At 30.6% G+C, this 14,194-nt stretch overlaps 1 protein-coding gene across 7 annotated transcripts in view; it reads left to right on the top strand.

The window, feature by feature from the left end:
* The window catches only part of RALGAPA1 (Ral GTPase activating protein catalytic subunit alpha 1), a 211,538-nt gene that overhangs the window by 62,320 nt on the left and 135,024 nt on the right, over positions 1-14,194 (top strand). For 6 of the 7 annotated variants that reach the window (XR_005657968.1, XM_039885669.1, XM_039885672.1 and 3 more), the window contains exons 13-16: positions 595-743; positions 3,522-3,651; positions 5,398-5,635; positions 6,651-6,812. Coding sequence is in view for 6 of the 7 variants with exons in the window: in XM_039885669.1 (XP_039741603.1) it covers positions 595-743; positions 3,522-3,651; positions 5,398-5,635; positions 6,651-6,812 (679 nt within the window). In the remaining variant the exon portion in view is untranslated. Of the gene's footprint in view, positions 1-594; positions 744-3,521; positions 3,652-5,397; positions 5,636-6,650; positions 6,813-13,760; positions 13,902-14,194 lie in introns of all 7 variants that reach the window. The other variant, XM_039885675.1, reaches the window with a different exon arrangement.

Below are 14,194 nucleotides of genomic sequence, written 5' to 3'. Positions count from 1 at the left end.
GAGCCTATGTACATACCTATCACCATTATGATAACTTTCTCCTCAGTAACAAAGTATAATTAATGATTCAATTATGAGCTTAATTAAAGATATATATTGATGCATTCTTGTTAGTAGTAATAAAATATGCAATCTGTTTATGCAGTCTGTTATTTCCAAAACAGATATACACACAGAGTCAATAAGCATGTAAAAAGATGGTTTTGAACACCTCATTCAGAAAATTCTTGATTTAGGTATCATTTTTATCTTAAAACTATTTTTACTTTTTATTGTTCCTTTCATTTTATGACAGCAATAGGGTTATTAAAGCTCTCAGTTTTAAAAAAAGAACGCCATTTTTCACTTGGTTTATTTTTGAAGTGTCCTTAGTAGTAATTTTTGTCTAGATAAACATAAAAATACACAGATTTAATGATTAAATTTCAGATATCAAGTTGATGGTAGAAATTGAGTTAGAATTAACCTATAGTCTTATGCTTTTAAGTTCATTATAGATCACCCAGTGGTTGGCATCTAAGGGTTTTTTCCTTTGAATAAGAAATTTGCCATTGAAATTCTGTAATGAATGGCTAATAATTTCTTTTGTTTTAGGTATTTATTATAAACTCATCAAATATATTTCTTCTTGAACCTGCAAATGAAATAAAAAATCTTCTGGACGAGCACACAGATATGTGTAAACGCATTCTTAACATTTATCGGTTCATGGTTGTGCAAGTATCAATGGACAAAAAGACTTGGTAAAAATATTTATTCTTTATGTTTTTTATATTGTGTGTATATGTATAGTAATTTTTAGAGGAATCGTGTGTGCAGAGGGCTTGTTACAACATCATAGAGGCTTCTATTATCAAGTAAATGAATAAATATAATACAATATAATCATGATGACAGCTATAGTCTCCTTCACTTTATTTCAACATCTTTGATCAAACTTCCACAAGACCCTTTGGATTATCTTTCTAAAGTGGGCATATGATGGCCTCCCTTGTCTGCAGGAATGGATACATGCACACATATCTGAATAAATAAGTAAATGATTGAATGAATACATGAATGCCTGATTCCTCAACCTGGCATTCAAGGCCATGTACAATCAGGCCCCTGCCTACTTTCTAGCCCTTTCTCGAGCCTAAATTCCACCCAGCATGATGGGAGTCTGCCTCCCAACTTTATCAAATTGCTCTTTCCTGAGCACATCCTAAACTTTTTTTACGATGTCTAATTCCTGTCATCTTTTCCTGTTGTAACCGTCCTGAGATTCTACCTTCCTTTTCTCACATATCCTTATATATTTTTTCCCTGACTTCCGTTAATTCTGCATTTGTACTTCTGTTCTTGTCAAAATTGTCTTAATCCTTAAATTCCATGTATCAATGTCTGTTTACCTCACTGAATTGAGAGGTCCTAAAATGTGTATATTGGTTGTCTTGTTTCCATGTTTCCTACATTTCTTAGCATAGTATTATATAGTATTGGTACTCTATAAATATTTGTTTAGTTTAATGGAAAAATGAGCCTTTTGGGAAAATAAAAAGAGCTGTTTAGTTTTTATAAAAATGATACATGTTCATTTTAAAATTCAAACAAAGAAAAGTTTTAAGAAGAAAATGAAAGTTGCCCAAAAGCTCACTCACCAAACCACCCACACAGTCACATAATATTATGCCATATGTATTATTATAATTTTCTTAACCATTCATCTATTGATGGGTATATAGTTACTTCATTTTGTCATCAGAGGTGGAGGACAGGGAACATCTTTATACATATATAATTTTTCTCCTTTGACTCATTCTTAAAAAGTAGAAATAGTCATAAAAGAGCATGCTTAATTTATGTTTTGCTGCATATGGAAAAATGACTTTTGAAAAAAAATCTTTATTAACAATGTTAAAAAGTTACATTTAGAAGTAGTCATTAACTTATTTGGAACACTTTTCTGTACCAGGTATCTTTTTAAGCACTTAATATGCATTTTCTTTCTTAATCTTTAAAGCACCTTATGAAGTCGATAATATCTATTTTATGTGGTGATTCTTAGGCACAAAGAAATTGAGTAACTTATCCTTGTTCACACAGCTGAGATTTGAACTGTGGTCCCTCTGACTTCAGAGCCCTGGTTATTATTAGCTAGTAACTATAGTAGTATAGTTGGATTATTCTTTTTTTAGTTTCCCCTTTTTTTTTCCTTTTGTATACTTTGAATCAGAGCTGTTAAGCCAGGTTAAAGTGAAAATCTTGCTATGTAGAAACACAGTTTTAGAATTTCTTAATTTTTATAAATTCCCTTGAAGTCATAGCATGATAAGAAATTACCCACATATTTTCATTGAGTTTATAAGATTTTATGAATTAAAATCATTTTTATGGTATTACAAAGTGAAAAGTTATCTGATATATGATTGAGTTATGGTTTGACCACAAATCAGATAAGATTTGTTTAGAAATCTGTACTTTATTGCATGTGTAGTTGATATCAAATAACTTCATTTAGCTAAACTAGAAGTCTAGTATTACAAATGTGGCACCTTTGATTTTTATTTTGTGAATGAATGTGTATGTTAATAAATTTGGGATATTTTTTATTGTGTGATAACTTTTCTATTTGATTTTGTCCTCACCTCTCAGAAAAACTATGGCATCTAAATATGGGATCTGTTACTGCCTCTGCCATATTTATCACATTGACTGTTCCGTGTATTGCTTGCTCTGCCTGGAATGGGCCAGCAAATAAGCCAAAGAGGAAGGGGCGGCGATAGGACTTGGACTGTTAGTCTGGCTATACACCAAACTGAAATTCCCTTGTCAACCTCTTTTTCACATATGATTGAATTATTAGGTGCAAATATGGTAGTTTTATTGTCTTAATAATAAGTATCTAGGAGAAAGAGGCAAGGTAAGGATAATATTAGGATTAGCTTGACTTGTACACAAAGAGAATAAAGGGTTAAAAAATGGCCAAACTAAAAGGATAGAAAGAGGCAATAGAGTGATGGTCCTTGATTACTTGTCAGGCTCATTGTGATCTATTAATCTTAAAATATATGTGGTTTTTGATATTGAACCTGGTACAATTCTAGATATGTAATGGTTCTCTGTATTGTAAAGAGGGATCAAGGTAGATGCATCAAGCTAGAACTATATCGTATAGATAGATGAGGGTTCTTCAAACAGCTTCCTAAGGTTACTACACTATTCGATTTATGGGGTGGGGAAGTGGAAGCAGTCTCTACATTTTCACCCCAAGTCATCAGTTTTTGCATAAATTTTTATTTGATAAGATGATATTTGGTTGAAAAATGGTTTTAAAATGATAGAATTTATAAAATGAAATTTAAAATTTTAATAGTTACAGAATTCTAAAAACTTGAAAGATATTTGCGTTATGGATAGATAACACTATTTTATAACAAATATACTATAATTTGAAAGTTCAAATATAATTTGAAAGTTACTCATTAATCAAAAGCATACATATGCAAGAAGGAAACATTAATTAATTTTTTTACTTTAAGGGAACAGATGCTGCTTGTGTTGCTCAGAGTCACGGAGTCTGTACTGAAGATGCCATCACAAGCTTTTCTACAGTTCCAGGGGAAAAAAAATACGACCTTGGCAGGTCGACTTGCAGGACCACTTTTCCAGGCAATAAAAATAAATAAATAAGTAGATAGATAGTTAAATAGATGGATAGATATGTGTTTTTTAAGGTTCATTGAGCCCTATACTTGTTACCTGGCGGGGAACCTTTGAATCATAGATTATTTTATATTAAAGGATCTTTTGTAGAGTTAAATTAAAAGTTGCTTATCTAAATAGGCTATTTGCCATATGTACAAACTCACAATCTACTACAAGAGTGAAAGAAATATCAGATCTGTGAAAAAAGGGTTAAAACAGGCTGATGATATTTACTTTATCTCTTGTGTTGTACTTATGTGTGATTGCAAAAAACTGCCAAAAAACTTCATGAGTGATGGCCTGCTTGTTTGCTTTATGAGTTTCCAAGTCTCTGGTATTGTTAGAAAAACAAAACTTTCTTTTAAGTTGTTCCACAGTAATAAAAAGTAGTAAATAATTAAGATTTTTACTTATCATGCTATTCCTTAAAATTTTATTCTCTTCTTTATTTGAAGTATCAGTGATAGTTTGATTACATAGGAATTACATATTGTGTTTTCCAACCTGAACATAGAGTATTGACTTTAAATGTATAATGGATTCTTTGGAAAATAGCAAAATGTTTTCTCAAGATGACACATTAAATACAAAAAGATGGATAAAATAGTTCTTAATGTCAAAGATAAGAGCTATCTCAGACCTAATTCTTGGCCATAAATTACCATTCAAATTAATTTTTTTTTTTTCAGATTTGCTAGTTTACCTAAAGTTCTATACTGGTAATGATTAATCCTTTGAAACCAGCTTCATTTATTATCTAAACTCTCCTGACATTATTAGCCTTTTTTCTTTTTCTTCTTAAAATTTTGCTATTGTTAGAACTAACCTAATGGTGGGAGCCATAAGAAGACAAAATTTTACCTTGCTATACAGAATAACTTTTTTGTAGTCTTACCATCTAAGGTTATTAATAGTTAGTAATGTTATATACCATAAACTCTGCTCATTTTTATGTTTACATTAATGTGTAAATTTATGTGAATTCCTTAGTAAAATTTGTAGCGTTTAGTTTTTGAAAAGATCTTTATTTTGTGACTTATGCAATAGGAGGGTATATTTTCATTAGGAACCCATCAAACTCAGAGATACTGGCTGATTAGTAATTTTTATCTTTTTATAGATAAGTTTTTTATTCTATGACTGGATTTATTACAGAACACCTTTATTTTCTCTGGTGTCTTTACAATGAAATTTAATTTTGTTCTTCAGTTTACATATGATTTTTCAAAAACATATTAAGTTAAATACAGAACTCTAATTTGTTTTTTTTATAATATTGAAATTACATATTTCGTGACTTCCATCTTTAATTCGAGAATGTAGGTTTTGTTATTTTTACTTCAGTAACCATTAACTACTCAATAATTTTAACAGTTAATAGAGTGGAGACCTTTATCTCTTTTTAAACAGCACTTATTTAATGTTAATGTAATAGAACATGAAGGATAGTTACAATACTAGAGAGGTTTCTTTTTCAGTTTTGGTACTTTCTTTTAATTGCTAGGATATTGAGAGTTGGCAGTAGTTGAAATGAAATTTATAGTAGATGCTAACGACTACATGGATTACTTTTAGAGGTATTATGTACTTTATAAGTACTATGTACTATAAAAAGGTCATAGATATTCTACTTTTAGGTAATTTTTTAAATAATCGAATATCTGATTTTGAACATATTTTATTGTTATTTCTGTTTATTTGTCTTTGTAGACTCTTATAGTTGCCTGGATTAAAGCAAATCTAAATGTGTACATCTCCCGAGAACTTTGGGATGAGTTACTTTCAGTTTTGTCATCGTTGACCTATTGGGAAGAGTTAGCCACTGAGTGGTCACTGACTATGGAGACACTAACTAAAGTTTTAGCTAGAAATTTATACAGTTTGGATCTCAGTGATTTACCATTGGATAAGCTGAGTGAACAGAAGCAAAAAAAGCACAAAGGGAAAGGTAAGAGTTGTTCACAGAGATGCTTCATATAAATTTGTTTAAATAATTTGGTCTGGGAAGAGAGGGGAGGGTAAAAAGTCATGTTTTTTCTTAATTATTCCCTCCTTTATTTATCCTGAAGGTTAAAAATGTTCAACAGTAAAACATGAGGTATCTTATATATATATATATATTTTTTTTTTTTGGAGAACCTTAAAACCAATATTCTGATGAGAGATGAAGTATTCTGTACTAGTTCTGTAGCTAGCTAAAGTTAAATAATTCAGAATCTTAAATATTTTTAATAATTAACCAAAACGGAGATTTATAAAACGCTCTTCCTCTTTATCCCATACCATTTTTTTTGTTAGAATTTAGATGGTGATTTTGTTATTCTATTTAAAAAGAATTATTTGAAAATTCTTTTGTAAACATTTTATTTGTTTTAACTAAAAGTAAACATTCTCTAGATGTGGACTGTGTGTCTAATGTTAAAAAGGGATAAAAGGACAGTAGTGGTGGTTATATCATTAATACATGTTTTTATGATCTTTGGTTTACTGGTATTTTTCTCTCTTAATAATTGCTAGCTAGAGATTACATCTGAGTCACATTTCATACTTAACAGTAGTCCAGTGTGATAAGTAGGTGATCAACCTACCTTTTCCTGGACTATTTATTTCCCAAGTTGCTATTTTTGTCAGATAGAAATTTAGCCACCACAGGATGGCTTTTGATTACCTCATTTCCTATCCTTTTTACTTGTCCAAATGTTTCATTTCTATTACAGATTAAGTGGATGGCAGAGGATTTATAATAGTTTATTATTGATGGTGTATTTTTAAAACTGCATCCATTTTTTAATATGATTTTTACATAAAATGAAGTTCAGTAAAGCAGTTCACAAGCATTTTATCTTGTTACTTTATAATACATTATGAGTAAACCTAAAAATCTGAGACTAGGTGGTACACGTAATTTGAAGAGATTATGTATCAGGTGATAGTATACTAAGATTGCAAATATACATTTCTAGGAGTTGGACATGAATTTCAGAAAGTTTCAGTTGACAAGTCATTTTCCAGAGGATGGAGTCGTGATCAACCTGGCCAAGCCCCAATGAGACAGAGAAGTGCAACAACCACTGGTTCCCCAGGAACCGAAAAGGCTAGGAGTATAGTACGGCAAAAAACAGTCGGTATGTACTCTTTAAAATCATGATAATTGTACAGAACAATATGTATATAGTTCTTAGTAACAACGTATGTGGATTCACAGTTTTCCAATCAATTGATTTTTGTTGTTAAGTGAAACACTTCTATAGAAAAAACTTCTTTCAGTAGCACTCAAAAGTTCAGTGGCATGCTGTGTTATTCCTTTAAGCTATTAAGACTTATTTTACATCGTTAATTTTATGTAATTTATTTTACTATAGTATTCATAATTTTTAACTGTTATTTTACAGAATTGAAGAAGTAGAACTCTGATTCACTTTCCAGAACTCATGTATTAACTTGTATAGTTTCTAAGTGAATATACTCACAAACATGGAAAATTAGGGTAGCTAATTTTCAGTGCTACAATTATGTAATTAGATTGGCTTCACAGACATCCAGCAAGGAATACATGCTCTCTACTTGCAGATAGCTGAAGCTAAGGTGGAATCTGTTGCTGTGTTCCTTGCTGCTTTTAATAGACATGGAAGAAATTTCTGTAATCTTGGGAATAGCGCCAATGGAGCAATGATGGGATGAATTTCTGGTTGTAGGATTCACTCAGCATGCCGTAGACTTAGCTACCGTCTTACTCCTTTTACTCTCAGAGATTTATAACTTGGTCTGAATTGTAGTAGAAAGAATGCTAAATGAAATGCAAGAGGCCTTTGTCCTAATTTCTTTTTTTCACTCTCTTTCATTACTTAAATAGCTAGATAACCTAGAACAATTGAATGAACTTTCTAGGCTTTATTTGCTTCATCTGTGTAATGGGAATGAAAATACCTCACATGCTGAAACAAAATTGTTTGAAGTTACTTCAGGCTGTTTACAATCTCTGATTCTATGGAAGGAGAATTTTCTGTGGAAATGTGTTTGTATTTAATGGTAATCAGTGAAAAACACTATTTTAAAGAATTTAAAAATTAATGTTGTAAGAATATATGTCATCTATAAAATGGTGGGTTCTGAAGTGTTAAGGATTACATTCTAAGGGAAGAAACAAAACCAGAAAGATAATTGGGAAATTAAAGATTTTAATAGAGTTGAAAATCATGGTTAGTTTTAAATCCCTCAAAAGAATTATATTTTCACAATTGTCTTCTGCTTATAAAGTAAGCATAGAATTATACTGATTGTATATATCAAGTAGGAAGAAATGATACAAGAGAAATGAATATCGATGGATTAAAATTAATATAATAGAAATTTTGGTATCACTTTTTGAAATTCTTGGTTAGATGTTTATTATCTGAAATGATTTTCTTCATTTTATACTAATATCACATCTACAGAAAATATTTGTGTATTGGTTAGGAAGCAATTGTTTTGTTTTTTAATTTAAAATTATACTTTGTTTTATTTAATTAAAAAGAATCTTTTTAAAAAGTTTCTTATATATTTTGTTTATAGAAATAATTTATGCTTAGTGTAGAAAGCTTAAGGAAATATAAAGGTCTATAACTGTCTAATAAGTAATGATTATTAACATGTTGGCATATTTATAATTTTGAAAGAGCGTATAATGAGTAAAATATTCATCTTAAAGTAATACCTGACTCTGGTACCTATGTTAAAACAACTTATCTAGCTTTTTTATCAAACAAGCCTATCAAATAAAAGTTAAAGTATTAAAAGTTTTGTTAAGAAAGGTGCCCACAAAAAGGTAGAAAATGCTAAAAGGAGAGCAAATTAAATTAGGATATTTTGATATATATTTTCTCAAATTTTTAAAATTAATATGTTCTTTGTGAACTTAGTTAAAAAATTTAAACTGCGATAAAGTTTGTACGTTATAGTAAGTCTTTCCATCATCTTTACTCCCCACCCTCCCAGTTCACTTCATTAGAGACAACCACTGTTAATAGTTTCTTGAGCATGCTTCTATAGATACTGTATGCATATATAGGCATATAACATAATATATACACTGTTGTGGACATAGCTTTTTAGACATTCAAATGAAAAAAAGATTTTTAAATACTCAACTATAGAAGCATTGTTCTGAGCATTGATGTTATAGGTAGGAACAAAGCAAATTCCACTGAAGCTGACAATTCTAGTATTGGGGGAGACGTAAAATAAACAGTAAATGTGCCACGAAGTAGTAAGTGCTGTGAAAAAAAGTAGAGCGTGGTAAGGGACAAGAGAGTATAGGATGAGGAAATGGGATTGTTTTAGACAAATCAGTGAAGGCCTAATCACTGGATTTAAGATCAAAGAACTGAATAAAGTGAGAGCAGATATTTAGAGGAAGAGTGTTCCAGGCAGAAGAAAAAGTATAAAAGCCTTGGAGTGTGCTTGGGTATTTGAGGAAGAAAGAAGAGGCCAGAGTGGTTAAGAGTGAAGTAAAGAAGGAAGAGAGTATGCTAAGAGGTGAAGTCAAGGTATAATGTTATATCTTAAAGATTATTACGTATCAGAAAATGTTGTACTTCTTGCATTAGTTTTAATTACATGGAAGTACCATCATTTAACCTGTATCCTGACATTTAATTTATTTCTAATTTTTTGCTATTAAAAATGGTACAGAATAAAGTATGTATATTTCTATAGTTTATACATACATACAGGTATATCTGTAGGTTTAATCTGTAGAATTTGATATTAAATTGCTCTTAAAGCAATGAGAATACCACTACATGCTTATTAGAATGGCTAAAATCCAAAACATTGACACATCAAATGCCAGTAAGGTTGTGGAACAACAGTCACTCATTGCTTGTGGGAATGCAAACGATAGTACAGCCACTTTGGAAGACACTTTAGTAATTTCTAAAAAAGCTAAATATAGCCTTACCATAGGATCCAACCATTCTGCACACAAACGTTTATAGCAACTTTTTTTCATAATTGCCAAAACTTGGAAGCAACCAAGATATTCTTCAGTAGGCAAATAGATTAACAAACTGTGGTGCATCCACACATGGAATATTATTCAGTGATAAGAATAAATGAGCTTTCAGGCCATGAAAACATATGGAGGAGCATATTGCTAAATGAAAGAAGCCAATTTGAAAAGGTTAAAAATGATTTCAATTATATGACATTCTGGAAAAGGGAAAACTAAGAAGACTGTAAAAAAAGTCACTGGTTACCAAGGAGCGGAGGGTGGGGAGCAGGGAAAGGAGGAGTGATGAATAGGTGAACACTATATCAGTATTGGCTCATCAATTATAGGAATGTATCATATTAATGCAACATGTTAATATTTGGAGAAATTAGGATGGAAGAGAGAGAAGAGGATATATTGGAACTCTTTGTACTTGCCTCTCAATTTGTCTGTAAACCTAAAACTACTTTTAAAAAAATTAAATTGTATTAATTAAAAAATAGGTATATACACATTGGAACAGAAAGTAATTTAGACATTTGAAATAATCACAGATTTACCCATGAAGATTTTATATTTTAAAGTTTGTGTCATTCTCCATTTCTTAATTTTATGGCTTGCATTGGGAGAAACAAATCATATTAATAATTCAGATTTCAATTTACATTTTTCTTTTATGCAGTATTCCCTTTAATAACAAACCTAATTCCTCTGTTAAAATTATATTCTTTAACATGACTGAATTATCCAATAGAGTGGTAGGATATGTAAATTTTTAAGACTAGTTTAACTTTAAACAGCTTTATTTATATTAGTAGTGTAAACTGATATAAGTATCTCATGTCCTTAAAATTTATGAAGACACTAGAAAGTCTGGTGAAATTTACAAAATAATAATTTTGTTATATTCAGATAGAAATTCTGCTGAATTTATTTTTTACTTAAAGGCAACTTGTCTTCATTTAAAAAAAAATATTAAACACTGCATAATCCTTTAACCCTCAGATTACCCAGGATGGCCATAGTAAGAAATTTTCACTATTGAGTTTAAAATAATTTTTAAAAACTTTTGGACAGCATTTCTAAGGTTTTGCTTATATCAACAAATATTAAAGGAGATGCAGTGAATTTAGGACTTATTTTAGAATATATTCATGAGAAGCAATGTAACTTGTTTGCAACTGTGACTTAAGACCTGGTATTCAGCATTTGGAACAAATATATTTCTGCTTTTGTTTTCAGATTTTTTCTTAACTGTTTATTGTAATATTGGGCCTAAATTTGGGGATTTATAAAGGTATTTCTGTCAGTTAACAGACATGTATACATGATATCACATTTACTTCATTATAAACAGGGAAAAATATGTGTAGCATTTTGGAAATGAGAAAGGCTAGAGTTACTTTCTTCCTGTTTATTTTGTATGTTCGTGTGTTTTTAGTGATTCATCACATTTGCTGTTCACAAATTTCTTATGCTACATGAGAACTCTGGAGTGAAGGTTACAGTTTTTGATACAGTGTGTATATTTTATGAGCCAAAATAAATTTATATAGGATGCATCTATTTTTAGTTTTTATTCATTTTTTTGAGAGGGATGAAGATAAGACTTCAAAAATTGACATGCTTATAGTTTTGATAATTTGTTTTTACTTTTTGATGTCATATTTTCCCTACCTCCCTTTCATCTACATAAAGCATATTGCAGATTTAAGATTACTGACATGCGTGGCCTAGGAATATACAGCAATAGAAACTTTAGCAGCTTTACAGAGATTCTCTGACCTCACTTTTAGATTAGTTATTTCTCATATTCCAGTAGCTGCAATTATGGAAGAAGTTCCGAGGGAAATGCCCAATCTCTTCAAGTTGATGGTGGGAAAGAAGGAACAGAAGGAATTATTATCTCAAAGGAGTTGTCTAACCCAAGAGAAAGATAGAAGAAAACTTTTAATTCATTTGCGGGATCAAAAATTTGGTTCAATTTACTTTGAAAGAAGTATCTCTAAAAATCATATAACAGCAGATGGTATATGTTACTGAGCAGCACTTCAAATTTTGTCTGTGTGTGTCTTTGTGCTCTAGCAAGTGTTACTGAGTGATTATCTTGAAATCAACGTAACTTTTATTTCAAATTGGATTATAGAATTGTTCATTTTCACATGAAGGATAAGAAGCTAGCAGGAAAACACTAGTAGAACCAGATTTTAACATTTTGTATTTGGCTTTAATTTTAAAATATATTTACCTTTAATATATTACATGGCAAGCCATACTCTGAAGACAGATTGTTGCCATTGTCTTAATGTATTTCAGCCTTCCATGTTTTGCTGCACATGAATTTACCTAAAAACTGCTCTTAATCTTTTATTTTGTTTACATTAATAAAATTTTTCAAAAAATCTATATATAATCATTCTTTCCAGTTATAAACTCTGACATACCTTTAGTTTTTGATTAATAGTTTTTCTGGTTTTATCCTCTATATGTTCACAACTGAAACTTTTGTTTTTGAAATTTTTATGCTGGGCTGCTCAAATACAGATACTCATTCAGTAAAGATTTATTGAACTCATGTGTACCAGGCACTAGGGATATAAAGATAAGAGGATAGAGTGTTTGCACTGGAAAAATTGGGAGATTGACATAGAAAACATACAATCCACTAAAAATAGATTGTAAGCTTTGTCTAAGTAGTAATGAACAAAACAAAAACAGTGTTTTGTTCATTGCTATATTGCTAATAGTTATGTGAGAGAGTCAGGAAAGATTCATAGATGAGATGACAAGGAGTCAGGAAGGAAAGAAGACCAGATATATTATGAACTCAAAACGCCATGCTGTTAAACAGCTTGAAATTTTCAGGAATAGTACAAAATTCAGTGTGGCAGCCGCATGGGAAAACAGTTGGAGGAGATGAAGTTTCAGTGGTTATTGCAGCCAGGTCACAAAGGCCTTTCGTGACAAGCTAATGAGTTTAGGCATCAGGTAACCAAGTGTTTCTTATAATCAGGAAAACTCAAGATTTTAACTGGACATTAACATTCAGATTCTTTTTCAACAACGTCACTATTACACCGTATATTCTTTTAAGTCCTCTATTCATACAGTGTTTCTTTTAAGTCCTCTATTCATACATAACAATACACATTATTTATTCAAGAATTCCTAAACTAAAAATTAAAAAATGTTTAGGAAGTATAAACTTGATTATTAATTTATTTCTAAATGTATTAAAATTTGTCTTTAATTTTGTGAACTGGTGACTTTCCTTTTAAGACATTACCAAAAACAACTACAAATGATGTTTTTAAAAAGTAATTCAGTTTTTAAATTTTTACTTTAAAAAATCATTTTTTATATAATATGCTTAACATTTTAAATAAGCACAAACTTGCTTATTTTTCTCAGTAAGTTGATTCTTCATGCTGATTGCAAATTTTATTTTATATAAATGTTTCTACTTAATTTAAAAAGTTATACTATTAACTTTCATATAAATAAGAGGTACTGATTCAATTAAGCATTCTTCTCCTACCAGAAATACTACAAGATTCAATTTTTTAGACTATGAATTACATAAAATTTTCTGAAAAAAGACCTGTGAGTAATGTCGAAACTTTAATAGGGAAGAATATGAAAGTAGGAATGATTGGTTCTTGGAATTCAGCTTCATTAAGAAGAGTGGCTCAGAATGGCTCAGAGAAATGCCCAAATATGGTACGAAAAATTTCTTTGAATTAATAATAATGAGTCCTTTTCGATGTCACCCTTCAATGAACTTTTCAACTCCCGGTTTTGAGAACATAAGACTAATTAAAATGTCTGCTGTTTTTTAATGCTATACCATTATAACTGCTAATAATAAGCATTTTTCTGCTTTACACCAAAAAAATTACATTTGAAATGTCATATGTGTTCTCTGATTTCTTTTCTTACAGTTTGCCAGTATTTGCCGTGCTGAAATGTTTTAATTTAAAATTTCCTTCCTTTGTATCTTTTAGTTTTCTCTGTTGCTGCTTTTTCTGTGACACAAGCCTTTCATTATAGTCACTCTTCTTTTTTCCTTCCCCACTTCTTTCTTTTCCTTTTTTTAAAGCCATGAGAAGCCGATCCATTGGTGAATGTGCTCTGCCATCGGCCTATATACGCAGTGCTAAAAGTGCTCCTGTTCTGATCCATACTTCCAAACCCTTCTTGCCTGATATTGTTCTCACTCCCCTTTCTGATGAGCTTTCAGGTAGTGCCACCTCTGCTAATTTCTGCACCACCTTTTTCACTTTTTAATCCTTCTGCTTTCAATTTTTGCTTAATCAAATAAACTCTTCAAAGTTAATTTCTTTGGGGGAGGTGTGGGAAATTGGGAAAATGGTTGAGAAATCAACATTTTGAGTTATTTGAACTCTAATGCTATCCTTGCAGTTCATTCTGGAAGTGCTAAGTGTAGTGCTGTGCCAATGTCCAGTATTTTGGGTTGTAAATGGCCAATTTTTTTATGTTTGACATTTTTCTTCTCGGGTGATTAAAAAAAAA

This window comes from Pteropus medius, unplaced genomic scaffold (assembly GCF_902729225.1).
Source record: "Pteropus medius unplaced genomic scaffold, Ma_sr-lr_union100, whole genome shotgun sequence".
NCBI lineage: Eukaryota > Metazoa > Chordata > Mammalia > Chiroptera > Pteropodidae > Pteropus > Pteropus medius.
The sequence above is the reverse complement of the archived record's forward strand: the minus strand, read 5'-3'. Positions and strand labels throughout refer to the sequence as shown.